Source organism: Empidonax traillii, unplaced genomic scaffold (assembly GCF_003031625.1).
Source record: "Empidonax traillii isolate 1590-97213 ecotype Southwest subspecies unplaced genomic scaffold, ASM303162v1 scaffold15:size5535645, whole genome shotgun sequence".
NCBI classification, from domain to species: Eukaryota; Metazoa; Chordata; class Aves; order Passeriformes; family Tyrannidae; genus Empidonax; species Empidonax traillii.
The window spans coordinates 3,040,768-3,059,969 of record NW_020955208.1 but is presented as its reverse complement, the minus strand read 5'-3'; the positions used below and the strand labels follow the sequence as shown (position 1 = coordinate 3,059,969).

General features: G+C 41.9%; 1 protein-coding gene across 1 annotated transcript in view; it reads left to right on the top strand.

Annotated features, from left to right (window-relative positions):
- The window catches only part of LOC114062486 (BEN domain-containing protein 5-like), an 892,614-nt gene that overhangs the window by 796,826 nt on the left and 76,586 nt on the right, over window positions 1-19,202 (top strand). Inside the window, exon 11 of the mRNA XM_027893962.1 lies at window positions 12,076-12,238. Coding sequence (XP_027749763.1) covers window positions 12,076-12,238 — 163 coding nt within the window. The remainder of the gene's footprint in view (window positions 1-12,075; window positions 12,239-19,202) is intronic.

Below are 19,202 nucleotides of genomic sequence, written 5' to 3'. Positions count from 1 at the left end.
CACTAATAACCTACTTGCTGTGAAATGGGATTCACTTTGGAGAAGCAGTCATTTGGGTTTTACATGTTCGGAATGAATCCCAACTCAAAGGGATTTATTTCAGTGCTCTGCATGATTGCAGCTGAGCCCGGCACGGGTTAGGGAGAGCAGGCAAATCCTAGCCTGCTCCTCCAGCCGAGAATCTGGCAGAAATCACGCAGCCAGATGCAAAGGAGCATGAACAACAAGCCTAAGATGATGTGATCAAATGCCTTGTGCCGTTTTGTCTGGCAACCTTCTATTAATATACTTTAGAGTGCATTTCATGCCTGGGCTGCTTCCTTCACCTGTCATTTCCAATAGGCCTTTTTTATTTAAATGACAGCATCCAAGGGAGATTGGTGATTAGAGCAGGGGATGGATAGGGGATTTGTGCCCACATGGCTGTTGTAGGACCAAATGAGAGTCACCCAATGTCTCTGTACTCTATCTGTTGGGCAAAACACTTGACCTCGCAGCACTCTGGAAGGCTGGCTGTGGTTTGCAGGCATAAGTTGTGAAAGGGACCAGAAATTCCTCATTTGTACATGACTTCAGACACAGAGGCCTGCCTTTGGTTTAGCTATCAGCACGTGAAGAGGAAAGTGAAAGAAAGGCTAGGAAGTTTTGCTCCCAAATAAATACATGAGACATTCTTGGGCAGCTGCCTGGGCAAAAGGGACAAAATCTGTAAGGAAAACATTTTATATTTTTAATGTTTAAGAAGGATATTTTTAAACACTGTGGAGTAAATATAATCTGTATGAGGGCTCTAACAGTAAGAGCTGACAAGCTCTTTTGAAAGGCTGACTCATTGGGTTTTGGGAGCAGCTGTTGACACCATGTCGGAGTGCATTACACATCAGCCATGGCTAGGAGTAGTTGCAGTATTTGGAGGGCTGTTCTTCATTTGACCTTTCTTGTTCTAGAGAGTGGATTAGTCATAACGACCAGACACAAGCACTTGAGCATTTCAAGAACCTGCTACTCTTAGGGGTGGCTAATTTTGACCTCTGTGACAGTATGAGAGGAGACCATCTGTTCTCTCTGGTTCATTTAAAAGAAACAACTGCAACCATTCTTGAATGGCTTTATCACTTCATAAAGATTGCTTTTCTTTGCAGTTAAAGGAAAAAGGCTTGGCCTGATCTTATTAGGTTTTTTTTTCCTTTGGACTCCAAACTAGTGGCAGTTGGGATACCTCTGAGTTCTCATTTAATTTTCTTGTGTTCGATCTCCCAGCAGAGCACGTTTCTTAGAAATACAGCTTGTCCTTTGTTTGCCATGGTTAGCCAAAGATCCTGATAAAAACTTGGGGTCTCATTCTGTTGGTCACTGGGTAACTACTGAGGAAGTTACCCCAAGAATTTCTAGTCGTGCTGGGAAAGAGATAGAGAGTCGGTGGGAAGTTATTTGCTCAGAGAAACTGGAGAATAAAACTTGAATCCTTCAAGTGCCAGTCTGGTTTCTCTCTATACTTTTTACCTATTGCCTTTGATCCACATATTCTGGGTCTGTTGTTTTCATTTCCACACTACCCCTTTCATCCAAGCTTTCTTAGAGAAGATGTGTTCATTCCAGAAAACCTCCTCTCACAGCAGCCTCGCTGGGTTCTTATGATCTACCCTGGCTGGACGTCTCCCTCTTAGTCTTGGAATCCCTGTTATTAATCCCAATGTGTTTTGGGCCATGTCTGAAGGAAGTGCTGGCACAAGTGCTTGAGAGAGTAATATCAACTCCTGAACACTGAATAACCAAACCCCAATAATCTGTTGTAATCAGTTTGTGTTGCATATGGCTGGGCAGGGAAGGGGAAGCAGTAAGAAATTTGCTCAGGCCTAGCCTTTATCCTGAAGTAAATTCCATACTCACTTGCACCATCGTGTCCTAAGTGCCTCTCTCCCGTTTTGGCAAAAAAAGACTCTTGTCCCAGAAAGGCCAAAGCTGTTGCATTCAGGTAGGTTTTGTTAATATCATGCAAACTTAACAGATCTACTCAGAAATCTCTTTAAACCTGAGCACAACAAATGATCCTACCTCCTTTTTTGTTGTCTTCTACCGAGGAATATCCAGGAAGACAAATACAACTATTATGTGCTTTAGCACCCCTCTGGGATGTATTTCTGCTTGATGCTTCTTGGCCATGTTGCTCTATAAGTTCATTTATTTATTTATTTATTTTTCCTGGAGGCTGGGTGAGGTGAGAGAGGAAAAGTGTTTCTGGTGGCACGGGGAACAGATTGTAAAGCCTGTGTCTCTAAGGGTTATAGGCTTTGGTCTCACAAGAATTCTGCCCTCTGGAGAGTCTCAGAAAGTGCAACAGCTCCGTTAGGTCGTGCTGCACCAGTCCACCTCTCTTTTTATATATAGGGTTGAATTTTTATGGCAAAGAGAAGGAAAAGCAGCAGGGGAAGGGGGGAAAGTACTTGAGCAATTGGGTTTTCTTTCATTACCTTCTTGCCTTGTTGTTTGTGCACACAGGAGTTGCCAGTCCCTTCTCCATCCCCACACAGGTAGAAATTTAGAATATCCACAGAAGAAACAAGTTTTCATAGCGATCTTATGGTGTATTTTCAAAGACCACCATTACTCTGACCTAATGTCAACATGCTGGGAGCAGGTGACAACCTCCCAGAGCAGCAGAAACGAAAGGAGCTCCTACAGATTTCCCATGCAAGCTGTTTCTCCTGCAGAGCACTGTGAATTCCTTCAGCTGGGACAAACTGTGCTGTGAAGGAGGGGTAGGAAGCTGGTTAAGAACTGGACACCTGTTCCCCTCCCAGGATATCTTTTTGGATATTACCTCTTTAACGATGTGATATTTTAACATATATAGAAAACACCTCTGGTTGAGAGAACTGTTTTGGAGCAGTGAGAGATCCAAAAGGAGTTTGAGCCATGGGCTGTATTGGGTTGTCCTGGGAGCAGTGTACAATATGCTGTCCCTCCTTAGGAAGGTTGTAACCTCCTGATTTAGGCCTACAAGTGAACAGAACATCTATTTACCACAGAGCAAAACACTTTTTCAGACTATTGAAAACAACTGTGTGCATGATGGGTGTATTTTCCTTTCTCCTTTGCATTTTCCTAAGTTTCTGTCATTTGTATAAATTATGAAAGCACTCCCAGGAGACCACACACACACACTCATAAAACTATTGTAAAGAGAAGCATTGCAGGCTATTGCTAGAGGCTATTTTATTGTATATTTTGAGGAAATGTCTCATTTTCTCCTGACAAATGGAGAAAATGAGAACTCCAGAGACTCGAATTATTTTCTAAACAGTGTGATTATTTTGTAGAGCTTAGACTAGGAAATGCCACCATAGGCATCTTTGGGGAAGGATGTGCTCTGAGAAGCAGAGGCTGCCATTAGTAAAAAAACAGGGGGAAAAACACATATTTTCTCTAGAATACAATCATAGGATCAACTGGGTTCAAAAGACCCCTGAGATCATCAAATCCAACCCTTGATCCAACACCTCTGTGGTTACCAGACCACGGCACTGAGTGCCACGTGCAGTCTCATCTTAAAAACCTCCAGGGACAGTGAATCTACCACCTCCTTGGGCAGCCCACTCTGTGAAGAATTTCTTCCTAATATCCAACCTAAACCTCCTGTGGCAGAGCTTAAGACTTCAAGCATTTTGGGATCCCTTATTTGTGTCTATTGCTGGTCACAGCTTGGGTTGTCTTTTTAAAGGCAGAAAAGTTGCAGACTATCTCTGGTTAATGGGTGACAGGTTGGGCATAGGTTAATGTTTGAGTAGGTGACATTGTCACATGTGGTTAAGTGCACTTCTGGTGACAGGGAGCTGCAGACTCACTGAAGGAGGAGATGAGAAGACCCGAGGAAGGATGTTTTGGGAGACAGTACACTCTGTGTGTGTATGTTTGGGATGACAAAAAAAGAGGAACTCTGAGGTTTGCTTACAGGATGGAGTGAAATCTGTCTCCTCCTCTTATTTTTTTCTGAGCAGGCTGTGATGGGCTGCTCAGCTCTGTAGGGAAACCTTTGTCTGACTCTGTGAAGGTGCTGCTGCTATTTAAGAAGCTCTCTCAGAAGAGCTGCTGTTTTGATTTGGATTCCACTTGCATTAGCTGCTGTGGCACAGCCAGTGAACTCAATAAGCATGTTCAGTGCTGCAGCACTGGGGGAGGTGGGAGCTGTGAGTACAAGCAGTTTCAGTGCATGTGGGGGATGGACCCTGGTGAACGTGAATTGCAGGCCAAGCCCCTGCACTGGTGCTGCCAGTGTGACTGGTACAAGGTGCAGAGACAGGCAGCAGGCTGTGGAGACCTCCTTCAGTCCTGGAGCTGTACAGCAGAGCACGGACATTAATGAGCAGTAAAATGAACAGCTACTGTAGTTCTTGCAGGTGAACAGCTGAAACCCTGAAGCATGAAGCCCAGTTACGTTTCCGACTACAGAGCTTCCAAAAAAAAGGGATAACTCATTTGGTAGTTTTGGTCTTGAGGCATAAACTGAGAGCTTATAAAGCTCCCTCCTTCCAACCTCTCTGCTAATGACCATGCAAATATGTGTTTTTTATCAGCAAACTTAAGCAGGCATGACTGAAAGACACTTGGGGGGACTGGGGAGGGGGAAAGTTCTGGTATTCCTGAACTGCACATTACAGGGATGATGAAACCCCTCAGGGAGCAGATGTGTGTGTGGTGACAATGTACCTTTAAACTGTTATTTCTCTGAGGAGAATTGCTCTTTAAAGCCTGAGAATGTGGTGCTAGGCAGGTTGTGTTCATGGTACTCCTACAGTGCTGCCTTTAAGAGAGGATCATTACTCTCTGCTTTCCTCTGAGCAGGAGGAGGAAGGCAAAAAGAGACAGCTAGTGGAATGGTGAAAATCTCCTAGGATTTGAGGCTATTTATTCTTCAAATTTCGGTTTTAGGCATTCTCACATTCTTGGAATAGGTCAAACTGTTTCAGATCTTCTCTCCATGCCTTTTCTCAGATTTCTGCAAATCAAATTCTAGATCAGAGAATATTCCCCAGTCAAACTCAAACGTTGCTGCCCACCTCAGTATTTCCTACCAGGCACAGAAGTTATGAAACAAAATGCTGTCAACTGCAGAGCCATCTGTGAGAGTGAGTGAGCCCTTTTCACAGGAATATTAGCCCAATCTGGCTGTTCCTAAGGGAACTGGAAAAACTTCAAGCAATGGGATTCCTCTTTGAAATGACCCTCAACTTTCAAAACTTCCTCTTCCCAAATTTCAGTAGTCACAATTGATTTTGGGATGAAATAAATTTTCCTCCTGTGCACCAGAAACATGGCAAAGCTGCAAGAGGAGATGAATTGTGGAGTAATTCTGACTCTGTTCCCATTTCATCACACCTCTACTTCCAGAATCCTAATCTTTGCCTGCTACCTCCTTCAGATCAGCTGTCTGCTTTTTTTTTTTTATTTATTATTTTTTTCATTTTCTTTTCTATCTTTTTTGTTGTTGTTGGTTTTAGATAATTCCATCTGCAGTTTAGATGCTGACTTAGTAGCTTGTTTGTCAAATAAATTGGAAGAAGGCCGCCTGATAGCAGCCTCCCAAATGCCATGATTTCCAAGTCTCCAGACCCAGTTGGCATGGATTTGATAGTCTATCACCAAAAAAAACCCCAAAACACCAACACATATGTTTTCCAGTCTATTTAAGAGAGTTAATGGAGCTGGTGAGAGATGGGTGTGATGAGAGAGTTAAGTTGGCTTCTGAAGTGAGAAGTTTCCTCAGTGCTTCCAGAGAAGTAAGGAGATAAGATAAGCTCAGTGGGCTACCAGCTGCAAGAATGGCAGGGTGAAAGCAGTGAATGCTGGACAGGTTCCTGGCAGGAATTGGCTCTATCCATACGAGGAAAGTGAGACGTCAGCTGCACCCCTCTTACAGCTCCCTGAGGAGGGGCAAACAGAAGAGTCACCGTTTGTAATATTGCTGCCTGCAGTCTTCTCTGGCAAAGATTCCAAAGCCAGTGCCTTTCTGTGCTCTCTTTCTAACTTTTGCAGGCTTCAATAAAGCATTCTGGAAAATGAGAGTGAGTGAGTTATAGCTGATACTGTAAAAGTCTCCACCGAGATGGATTTGACATTGTCTGGGCTCCAGTCCATTTCCCAGTGGCACATCTATTCTTCCTTGATGACAAGTGTGTCATTCCTTTTTTCTAGAGCACTAACTACTAACTTTTTATTATCACTATTTTTTTGCTACACTGGGGCAGTGAGTTGAGGGTTCGTGGAGGTCAGACCTGCTTTGGACAAAAGGCTTGCTCTTCATCTACGAGAGCAGCCTCAGCGGATAGCTCTGGTGAGGTTGTAATTGAGTCCTGATTACACTTGGTCATTGCTGATATTGATAAATGGAGAACATGAAACAATTTGTATGCCTAATCCCAGTTTACACCAGTAGGTAAGGTGTTTATTGCTCAGCTACAGAATGAGCAAAATGTGGGACATTTTTCTGGTTTTGGAATGGGGTTTTTTTTTAGGAGTACTTAGGCTAAGTTGTGAAGTATAGTTATGGAAATGGCATAGGGTGACCCAGCATATTTTTATGTGCTGTAATACGAAACCATTCACTAATCATGAATCCTCTTAGTGTTTTTTATCTCTGCTCTTCTCCTGGAAAGATTTCTAACATGATTCTCTGATTTTTGAGCACGTACTTGAACATGCTACTGTAAAGCACTTCCTGGACCTACATCATCTATATATGACAGCAACTGGGAAGATCTCTTAAATCTTAGTTTCATGCAAATACTCTGTTTATGAGGAGAAATGATCTTCTGGAAAACATTCATGTGCACACTAGAGCTCAGATTTTTGAGGATATCTGCAGTTTGCTACTGCTTTCCATGGGCATATCCACAGTCAGTTGTGTGACATTAGATGTGAACAGCTGGTAAAATCTGTTGGGTTTCAGGAACTCCCCAGACCTTGATACACCAGAAATTCATCTTCTACAATCTGTCAAAGCCTGTGATCAGATTTCTGTCTGGTTGGTGATTTTCTGAGTCTTTTGTATCTTGATGTTTTGTTTCTTGCTGCATTGGAGAAACACCTTAGGGTGGATCATAAATGATGTGCAGTCCATACCCTGGTTCCCATGACAGGATCCTGGCAAGGTTTGACTTGCACTGTGGTCATATGTTGTTCCCCTTTTTCTTAACGTGTTGAGCAATTTCAGAAGATGACAAAGATGAATTCCCCAACAAGTTCTGTAGGAGAGAGTCCCTTTGTCCTGCCATCGGTAAAAGGTAGAACAGAAGCTCCCATCCATCACCAGCTGGACACAGCCTGCTTGACGTTTCAGCCTTTTTTGGCACCTCTTCTTGCACTGAAAGGTGGAGCCAGATTTACGGGGTTTTGCCTCCAACTTTTCCTTTCGTGCAAACTGAGGTTTTCTGATACAGAAGCGACACAAGTCCCCTCTGAAGTTGTCCCCTTCCACACACACTGGGGAGGAAATCCCACCAGTTGAAGCTCCCACCACGATGAACCACTCAGACTGCAAGTTCACCCGGATTACAAGGGGTGAACTTGGGCGAAATTCGATTTCAGATGTGTGGGAAACGATGTTCTCCTTCTTTGCTTTTTGGAAGAGCTCTTGTGACCGATTGATACAGGCATGCAGAGGCAATCAGCAACCCACCTGCCCTTAGGCTGTGAACATGGACTGCTCAGGGCATTCATTCCAGTGATTTTTAGCAGGAAGATTGAGCAGTGCTGAGAAACCAAGAGTATCCCTCAGCTGTATGGGAGCTGCCTAAGCTGTTGAGCTTGTAAGCTGGCTACCAGGGGGCTGAATTCACTGAGGAGAGACAGTGAGTGGTAGTGTCCTTAGCAGCCAAGAGACAAGACTGCCCTGGAGACAGGGGTTCTGGCACATTGAGAGGTCTGAGTAAGGACCAAGGGGTTTTTTCTGCTTTGAAACCACTCCAGAAAGAACTTACATGCCTTGTGTTTGTTTTTTTTTTAATTTCCCTTCAAGCATCTTAGTCTGCTGCAATGTCTGAATACAGTCCAATTGGTTCACAAATGTCTTTGTACTGCCTGGCTGCTCATTCCCTGTCATTCCCAGTGGGGAAACTGGCCCCTCAGAAGGTATTCAGCTCAGAATGGGGAGGAGGAATGAAATCTGGTAGGAAGGCCTGGGGAAGCTGCCACTAATGCCTGAGATGCAGAGAAAGGGTCAGCACACCTTCTGGCTCCCAAGGGTGTTTGAAATCCAAGGGTGGTTTTCTTGTAGGTTTCTTACCGCCAGAAAGTAAGGGAATCCTTCACCCTTTCTTCTCTGCTCCTTTAAAACTAGATTGCTTGGCTGCTCCTAATCCTGTAGATAGCTATTTGTTCACTGAATTTTCTCACACCAGCCGGGAAGCCAAGTCCTTCTGTGAGCTTTAATGTATCTGTGTGTTTTAATAATGCATTATTGTTGATTTTGTACAAATATCACTATTTAAGAACTTCAAAGTCTTTGGTTTTCCCCCACCCTCCAGACTTTACTTCTTGCTGCTGCTGTTGTTGACACTTCCATGTGTTTCAGCCTTGGAGAAATAAATATTTGTTTAGCTGTTCTCCTGCTGTGCCTGCTCAGTGCATTTGTTTAATGATGAGTTCAGTTCAGCTTTGCAAGGGGTTTACGGTAATAGATCATCCCAGAAAAGCAAGAGGCTCATTTGCAGACAAGTTTACCCATGTTCTTGCCCCCCTCTTGCCACCCCGTCCCTCTTTTCCCCAGATTTGAGTCTGATTAAATAAATATGCTTGCAAAATCCCAAGTCAGTTGTGGTGAGGAGTCAAAGTTTTGCCTGTTTATTTCTGCACTCCATTTATCCTGCCCTAAAATAGTGAGTAGAAGGTTGGACTCTAGCAATAAGTACCTGCTGCCCTTTCTTGTTGTTACCTAAATTTTCTTTAATCTGTAATTTTCTTCTTATCATCTAAAATATCAAATCACCTTTTGGCTTATAATATTTGCTTTAGAGCCAAGCCTCTGTTTCAAAACATGTATGTGTTATGTTTTCTCTACCCCAACCTTTTGGAGTCAAATGAGAGATTATACTTTTCACTCAAGACATCAAAGTGGTTTATGCCATCAGATTTTTTTTTTAAAATGAGGACAATGTTAACCTCCAAAATCTACATTTGTGCACCTAAATGAAGGTTCAGCTTCCTTTTATTCCTGGAAATGCAGTACTACTTGGCAAAAAAATGAACATGGGATTTTATTAATGCCATTGCCATTTCAAGTAATTTTGCACAGTTGAAAAAAAAAAAAAACACCCACAAAAAAAAAAAAAATATTCAATTCCAACTCTGGAAAGATCCAAATTTTCTTTTTTCTGGACATTTACAAAACCTTCTTCAAATTATTTGAGCTACTTATGCTTCGCTTTTGATATACAGCAAGTATAATTTTGCCAATAACTACATTCAACTTCTCCCAGAAAGCAAAAATCACTTCAGTGAAGTAACACATCAGATTCTCTCTTCATCTGTTTCCAGCTGATGAGGTTTCAGCCTATAGAAGAGATTGGTTTTTATTATGTTTCAGTGCATGACCTGGCACTTGTGCAGCGGAGTTTCATCTGACTACAATCGCTCTGACCCTCCAAGTCATCCCACTGCTTTTTTATTTGTATGATATTCAGAACCTCCTCCATAATGATGATTCATTCCACAGTGTGTCATCAGCAAATTTTGTTGGCACGGTTGTCTTTAACTGTGCCAAGAACTGTGATGAAAATATTATGTAAGATTTATCCCAAGAATCATCTATGAGGAATTCTACTCATAACCTCCTAGCCTGATTAAAATGATAGAAAATAGGAAAAGGACTTTATGTGGAAACTGTATCCCAAAGACATGAACTGGACTCAGCAGATACTTCTACAATTTTTTTTTTAAACACAGTTGATGAGATTCCATAATCCTTTTCACAGATAGTCCGTATTAGTAACTGAGTCTCCTACTCACTGAAGTACTTCTATCTCTAACGTCTTCACTGAGTCACTTCTCCCACATTTTCTTTGTTTTCCCTGTGCCAGATATAGACAGAGAATTAGCTCGTTCCCTTTGTGAGTGATGCTTCTGCACACACACCCCAATATCCTGTCCTGACACATCAGTTGTCTCTTTACTTTGAGCCGACTCTGTCCAGCTGATGCTGTCATGCATTAAAAGTTCCACCACAGGCATTTCTTTGAACACAAAGCACTATCCTCTGAAGGCAATGTTCACTTGACTTTGGAAGCAACCCCCCAGAGCATGATCATCTCCCTTTATGTTTCTGAAATTTAACTGGAGTCAAAGCTTCCCTCAGTTTCAGGGTCTCAGCAGACTTTTGAAGGCTTCTTTTGCAGGAAGCCAGAGAACATTCCCTCTTGTAGACCTCTTCAAGTCTTTTATTCCATATATCAGATTAACAGTTAAGTTCCCCAGCATTCCTTACGAGTGCTTTACCTCCCTGTCCCACAGGTATCCGGAATATCCTGAAGGTTTCTGTCATGTAATTTGGTGGAAATTGTATTGTAGGTACATAGCAGAATGCATTCTGTGTACCAGTTACCACAAAGCTAAATATTATGTTACCACAAAAACAAGTTGCATTTGGAAACAACTATATATAATGCTAATAAGAAAACCAAATCCATCCTATTCTAATTAACCTGGAAAACCTTCCTTTTTCCAAATGAGAGAGACTTCAAGACATTTAGAATGTTAATAAACCCACAGGTATTTCTGCTCTTTATATCTCCTGGCATACACTATTCATCAAGAATTCTTGCTCATTTCAGTCTGAGTCTGATTTTTCTCAGTCTAGAGAAATGTAACATTTTGAACCATTGCATCTAATTTTTTTAATGAAAAGGAAATCTTATTTTCCCTGGTTTTGGTAAGAGGTGGAATTCCTAAATATTGACAATGTGTTAGCAAGAAAAGATACCAGCCTTAGGGCTCTATAGGAGGACACTGCATAGCTCAAAGAATTCACCATGGGCACAATGACTGAACAGTAAGCTATGTTAAGGGTCCTTTATGTTCACCGACAACATAAAACTCTTACAGCCAGAGATATTATGACCTTTTATACAACACATCCAAGTTGGATCATTTTTTTTTTTTTGTGGATGTCACTAGTTTGTGCTGAACCCAGATCGGCTCAGTCTAATGGTTCTGAAGTTTGTGAATAGAGTCTGAAAATCAAAATGAAATCAGAATCCATTTTTCTGTCTAGCTGGTAGGAACAAGCCCTGAGACTTCAATCAACCTGAAGATGAGCTGCCCTTTAGTCTCCAGATGTCATGCCTTCAAAGGAGAGCTAAAACTCATTTATGGAAATACTTGGAGTCCTCCCCTCCACCCCTCAAATGAATAGTCATAAAGCTGTAGGGTTCTTAAAGCCAGATCTTCAGTAATAGCACAAAATACTGCCTTTTATACTGTGCTGCTAATGCTGTAGAATAGTGCAGTATATTTTTCCACCCAGAGAGCAACACCCGGTTAACATTTAAGTTAGTGAAGTGGAAATTTCTGTGACCTAGTTTAAGAACCAGTCAAATGTCTTAGGTGAGAAAGTTTCACCAAAACGTAAATGCCACTGTATTTCTGCTTTGATTAAGAGAGCCCAGGTTAAGAGGTGGGGGGAAATGGTTATGATACAGGGGAATGCAGTAGAGAAGAAGGAATCCAATATCCAAGTAAGAGTGCAGCTTAACTTCTGAGCATGGGGTATCTGGAAGGCTCACTTTCAACTCATGCACATGACAGGCTTGCTTTATGTTATCCAAAAACAGGAGGAGAAAACCTGATATAGCTCGGGAACTGAGATTAATTTTGTGAAAGTCTGTGAGGCATTATTTACAGCCTGTGGGCCAGAACTGTGCTTCCTTTCCAGGCCACAATCAGAAAAGAGTTCAGTCTCCTATAGCGTAAATGAGATTGGACAACGTGAATGAAGCTGCTTTCTCTTTTAACAGGCTCCTTCCCAGCCCTTCTGTTGTTCCACTCCTGAACTCTCATGTTCTCCCTGTGTTCTTCCTCCTGCAGTCCAGTACCTCGTTCAACAGAGATGCTGTGAAGGCAGGGACGGGCCGGCGTTTCCTTGGCGGGCTGTTAAATGATACATCCTACTGCTACACCCTGGAGGTCTCATTCTACAGCTACATCTTGGGTGGACCTGCTTCTGCTGTCCCCTACACAGAAGAAGCCTGTATCCTTTTGAAATCCATCCTCCCCTCGCAGCACATTTGAACTGGGCACTTAAGGTAAATACTTCTATCTCACTAAGAGTTTGCTGAGATGGGAACACACAAGTGGAAATGTGAGTCTGCTCCTGATGCTTTAATTTCCCTCATATTGATTCTCCATACTGTGGAAATTCAAGAAGAGAAAGACATTAGATCAAATAAGCCATTTCCCTCTTGTAGGAGATTGTCTCACACACTTATTATAGGAACTAGTCCTGGAGAGCCTGTGATCCATTCCCTTCCACAGTCTTCCATTTCTTTCTTCATTTCACTCCTTATTCTCTCATTATCCCTGTGTTTGTATTATTGTTTTAATAGCAAGTTGAAAGTGCATCCTTGGTAGTGAGTTAAAACATCTTCTCTGCCTTTGAACTGCAGCCAAAAGGCTCTAAAGGATCCATTAGGTTCTGCAGCTTTCTGGGGGACTGATCTTTAATGCCAGTTGACAAAGAAATAGAAAGCAAATTCTGAAAACAAAACCGACAAAGTTGTTGGCATTTTTGAGTGCTCAAATAGAAGCACTGTCTCATTCCTCAAAAAACGCATATCCATCTGGCTATCTCAATGTATCAGCCATTTGTAGAATTGTTCTGACTGGTCTTATGATCTGCTTTTATGTTTTCCTTTTTCTTTTTGTCACCATGCTCAATCAAATAGCCAGTGCCCACACTTCAGGCTTGGGTGTTTTATTTCATTTTGTCATTCTGTCTTGGCAGCTTTTGAAATTTCCACAGGATTAGAAACACTGCAGAGGGAGAAAGATTAGTTGTGATTGCCTATTTACCTCTCCACTGCATTTTGGAAGTTGGGGAAGCTTTAGGGTAGCAAGAGGCAAATTTTCATAGGAGGCATAATTATTCACTATCCATGTATATGGGAACACTGTGAGGCAATAAGAGTGAGAAACAGGGAGCAGGGAAAGTAATTGTTATTTATTTGGGGTTTCTAGTTTGACTTCTCCACTGAAAGAGAAATTTGGGGGAAGGAGGGTGATAAATATATTAAAGTGACTTATCAGGCTTGAGCATTTAGAATACAAGCTCTTTTTTGCCCTGTAAGGTTAACTGTTACTAAGGAACAGCTTTGTGCCATAAACACATGTAGTATATATCTTGCCACTGAGGAAAACATTTTCATTGCTCTAAGGTTTAGCTATTTATTTTCTTAAGTTGGTATTTTGGTGTTTCAAGAACCCACGCCTTGGTTTCACCTTTAATTTTTTTCCTCACTTAGTGCTCATTGTACTGAGAGCTGCTTATTTATCGTCCTTATTTATCAAGAACAATTTTTACAGTGAGGAAAGAGCCCCTATACAAATGAGATTATGATTCCCTTGTGTATGTTTTTCTCCATGATTTGTAGATCATGCTAACTTGGTTTCCTTTTCCATGAAGACTCTTGGTTTGTGCTTTACATGACAGAAGTTTCACGTGTGAGGTCTAACATCTCTATTTGCTTGGCTTGGTTTGCCTTGCCCTGCCTTCTGCAGGCAGAGCTGCTCCATTCCCAGCTCAGTCGTTGTGCCCATCAGCAGCTGGAGCACAGAAAACAGGCCCCAAATCAGAGATCCCTTTTGGAGGTGATGTATGGAAAGCTCAAGCAGCAGCTTGATTTCTGCAGTTATGGTTTCACCTGGCTGGCTGGAACAGGAGAAGTTGTTTTGGACTGGCCTAGAAGACAGCGGGCAGGGGAAGTCTTTGCCCATGGTTTATGCTCCACTGGCATTCTGCCCTGGTAGGTTTTATTATTTCCTTTTCAGTGGAGGAGTTCTATCAGAGTGCTGCCTATAACAACTCTTCCTCACATGTGCAGTTTCCTAGTTAGAGAAAGAAATGGAGCTGCTTGAAATAGTCTCTAGACTGGTCTGATCCAACACAGGAGTGGCCACTGGATTTATGTACATCCTATCCTGGCAGGGGAGGAAGTTTCACATCACTGAAGTGCCTATGACCAAAAGTAAAACAATTGCAGAGCATTCCAATTCAGTCTGAACAGCCCTTCCAAGCTATTTGCAAGTCAGTGATTAATTAATGCTCAAATTTTTTAATGGACCTGAACCAAAGACACAGGCAGTCAGTGCATATTGGCCTCCAAGGACAAGGCTGCTTCTATTAACTATCCAGCTACATGCAGGCAGCAAGTCAAGCAAATAAATTAAGAAAATACAATGAGCCTAAGAACTGTGAACTGATAGGGCAAATATTATGGAAATCTACCTTCAAAGATATATTTCTTAGGACTTTTTTCATCCCACTGTGATGCTATTGGGTTCCATGGGTTGGTCTGTTTGTTTGTTTGTTTTCTTTGGTACAGAAACAGGATAAGGGAGGCTAGGATTGTTCAAAGCTTCTAATGTTGGATTAGGAAGTGGAGACTGAGATTCAGCCTCAAATTCAGGGGACCCCTGGCCTTGAAAAGAGACTACAAAGCAGATGACACTCCCCATTCAGAACTAGCCATACTGGCTCCTTTTAGAGAACAAACAAATTAGGATCTTCAGGTTCTATAGGAATATTAATTTAGCCTAATGTTATTCCTGTTGACAGGTGAGAAAACTGAATAAACTCTGAATAGCCTTGTATTTGCACTGGTGGCATGTAATTATACCTGTCGGCTTCTTTTCTTTACAGTATTTGCAGCAAATAAGATCACTACACCCTTTCTTGTCATTATATGAAAGGATTAGGTTTATTGGTGGGTTTTATACATCTCTTTGTGTTTTCCAGGTTTTACATGCTAACTCTATGATCCATGAAAACCTCTGTATGAGAATGTAATAGATATGTTTCTACACTGGGTAAGATTATGCATTTTGTTCAGACTTGGGTGATGGAAACATACTTTGTAATTTTTGAGATAGGTGGATACCATACATGCATGAAAATGGGAGACAGACTTTCAGTCAGATAAGTGTTTGAATTCTGACATTGTTAGTGTGGACAGTAATTTTTTTTTTTAATAAGAAAAGTAAGAAAAATTTTTAAAAGGATGGGAAGGCATCATTAGAAGTGAAAATCAGTTTTAAATTCCTGCAGTTAGTATGACTGAATGTATTTTAAATGAATTTGTTCAGAATTTAGAAGATCACACCTGGCATGGTCTATAAAAACATATTTGGCACTGAGGCTGCATTATTTAAATGAAATCCAGGAGGGAAGGATCTTCCCTCCTGTTCTGATTGGTCTTATGATGTTCTTTAAGGGGGTGTATGTCTGTGGCATATATGGCGGAATAAAAGTGTTGAATTTCTGGCCTCTTCCAACATAGAGAATTACCATGATTGCATGAATGTCTCAGGCCTCAATTAGCACAATCTCTAATGGTTTCTGCTGGAGTGTCTCTTGTATTTTTTCATCCTGGAAGCAAAGCACTGCATCAGGTGTGGCTTCCTGAATGTCCTGTTATACATTCCTTAAGAGGTATGTGTGTGCCTGGTGGGTCTGTGTCTAACTGATATGTGCCTGGTGTGTGAGAAACATTAGGGATGTGTTCTGTCAGCCTGGCTCTGCAGAATACCCTGCGATAGTGTGTGCTGCAGATAACAGTGAACGGACTCTGTTTCGAAGGCGTAATAAGAGGATTGTAGGCTTGTCGGCTCCTTGCCTGGAAGTGGACACAGAAATGTTTAAAACCCTTCTCACACATGCACACATTTGGTGGTAACTGATTAAAAAGGCAGCACAGCCACAGTTAGCTCAGCACCAGGTGAAGAAGCTTTAAAATGAGCTGATATGCTTTCATTAAATTCCATGTTTTACTAGGCATTTACAGGGCTTATGACACAAGGCTTTTAAACTGCTCTGTAACGCTCACCACCAGCAGCTCAGCTGCTGAGCTGTCTCCATGCACAGTAGCCTCATGGCTGGGCAAGGAACACAGGAAAAAAGTGGGAGATGAAGGATGAATCCCCAGCTGTAGGACTGAGCACTGCTCTGACAGTGCACCCGGAATTGCTTCCCACTACAACTGTGGGCAGCAGCTGCCAAAACCTGACCTGAGAGCAGCCAGTAAAGGACTCACACATCAACAGCTTTAAAATCTTCTGTTGGGTTCCTTTATTAGAGTGTTTGAACTGGGTCCTCGCTGCAAAGCAGGCAGCACGTAAAAGATAATAAAAGATTTTACTCTTCCCAAGTCTAGCCATGAGCTAGGAAGATGGAAATGATGGAGACCTGGAAGGAAGGAACTGGTATGCTTGTAGCCTGATAGTTGTAGGGGAGAATGATCATCGAGGTGGGTGAGCACCAGTATTGTCAGCATGTCCGTGGCATTTCGTGTATTTTAATCTTAATTTCAAGCTTCCTTCGGGTCAGGAAGGCCCCCATCCAAAGGTGAGCCTTCAGTCACCTATGTGTAGGGCTTTACTCATTGAAATCACTTCTGAGTGGAACAGGAGACTGAAACCCTGGACCAAGGGTTTAGTGGAACAGGTTTACTTTGTACATCTTTTCTAAGCACATCACCTCTTTGATTTAATGGCCTCAATATAGAGAATTAATTTAATGAAACTTCTTTTGTAAAAAAACCTGAACAAATAAGAAAAAAACCGTCCCATTTTCGAAACCATGGGTGGAGAACACAGAAGAGACATTACTAATATTATCCCAAGGTAGATCTTTTCACATTACAAACAGCTGAGAGATTATGTCAACACTTAAAAGACAGTATGGCTGAATACACTTGCAAGGATATCACTTGGAATTTTCCATTTCTCTGAATGTATTGAGTTGGAAGTTTGCATCCCTTAAACAGGGTGTTAGTTGCACTGCTGAACCCTCTCCCCTATTGTGGACGTAAAGATGTATTTATGTGGCTGCAGCCACAGAATGAAAGCTTGGACTGACTGGAGTCTCTTCAGGTGCCCAACAGGATCTCTCATCTTGGACTCTTGACACAGCTGGGATCACTGGGTTCATTCTTATTCTTAACTTCCAGCAGAATATCTGCCTGCTGCCAGACTGGGGACTTGGGTAGTTAAATCCCCTGGAGGAAACAGTCATTTGCCTACATCCAGATTCCTTTTAAACAGTACTTGGATCTCAATAAATGCCTATCCTGGGGAAAAGAAATCTGTATGCAAACTACAATTCCAATAAAGGCATCTATAACTTTTAGAGCTTCATGGACCTGCCAGTCCCCTAGGGCAAATGTACTTGGTTATTTTGGGCTTTTTTAAATTTCTTTTTTTGGCAACTGCCTGTCCTGATCCTCCCTAGCTCTGCTAGTGGTATCCTTAAGAGAAGATCCTCATGAGCCAGATTATGGCACTTGCAGCTTCATTCCCACCAAGTAAAAGCAACATTACTAGGAAAAGCCAATGAGGTGTGAAAGGCTGTGCTGATAAAGCTGAGGGAGCTCTGCAGAGGTTATCCAGTGTAGCTTATGTTTGAACTTGAGCTAGAGCTTGTTGCCAAGATGATTTCAAAGTATATCAGGCACATACTTAGGTAAAGACTTCCAGAGGTCTACATCTCCATCCTTCTTCTGCTAAGCTTCTAGAAACAGGGTCCTTTCTGTGTCTTGCAAAAAGTGGTATTAATCCTAATCCTGCAGATTTTCTTAACAGTGACCTCCTTACATGTCTTCTCTCCATTATTTGGTTATTTCCACTTCTAAGGCTGTCTTGGAGGAAAGGAAACAAAATCCTCTTTCAGCTCCCCAGTCTCTGTGAAAGTGTCAAGGTTTACAACCACAATTTCAAATGCTCTTAATATTACTGGAAGCATAGAGTTAAATTATAGAGTTGTAAAGTTACTTTATAGTGATAATGCTGTCAAGCATCAATATCTCTGCCCCAGGGCACCATGGAAACTCAGTTAATGATATAAGAAGCTGATATTTTTCAGGGTTGCAGCTGTTGGCTCATACCCAGAAGGAATCTGTGTGTTTGTTCATATTGGGTATATACAGTGGGACCTGCTCAAAGAAAATTAAGAAACAGTGAAAAGTCTGTTTAATGAAGTGCAGTGGAAAGAAGGTACAAAGCACTAAATGGGGTTGCAGTCTGCACACCTCTCCCCCTCACAGGATTCAACAGAGTGGACAATGCTGTACATAAGTACTTCTTTACTGTAAGAGAGGGTGTTTGTGGGGGAGAGTTTATATTTATATGTAATTTGTTTATCTAGTTGCCTGTAGCTCTGATTGCATCAATCTATGCAAACACTGTCTGTGAGTATTAGTAAAGAAATGGAAATTAAGGCGAGTGACTACAGTCAACTTGGAGAAATGTATAATTTTTGTAATGGATTTCTTAGGGCCTGTATCTCAAAGTGCTTTGATAGCTGCAGATGAAAGATGCTATAAAAGTGCAAAGTGTTATGACAAAGGTGGCTTTTTCTTTTAAAGAATTTTTTTTTTTTTTGCTTAAAGTGGAAAGCATCTTCAAAATGCTTCCTGGGGATTTAACTGTATGATTCCAGTTACGTTTTGGCTGGAAGCCAGGTATCAAATACCATGCCTGTAATTGAGGAAATGGTCTTGCATTTTAGCTGCTGCAGGAAGAGTGGTCTCGAGGAACTGGCTCATTTCTGTGTGTGCTTTGCATGCTGCCTGCATGGCTTTCTGTGGGGAAGGAGGGAGAGCAGGTCAGACCCACAGGCCTGTTTTAAGTAGAAGTGAGTTTGTAAGCTGAAGACCTAATCTTGAGGGGAGTGAAGCATCAGAAGTACTTAAAGCCTACGAGTCCCATCAGATTTTAAGGCACAAATCAGACTGAGCACCATGGTGTGCTCCAGGGTTGTGTTGTCCTGAGCATTGTAAAGGAGGTCCCCCTGAGGATGCAGATTAATTTTCTGCCTCTTGTGTACACAGGTTTCTTTCCCAGGGATACTGAGGTACATGGAAGAGAACAGATGTTGGTTGTGGGACCAGAATGTAAGCAGTGTGCATATCCAGGCCTATAGAAATGCTCTCAAGTCAGTTTTA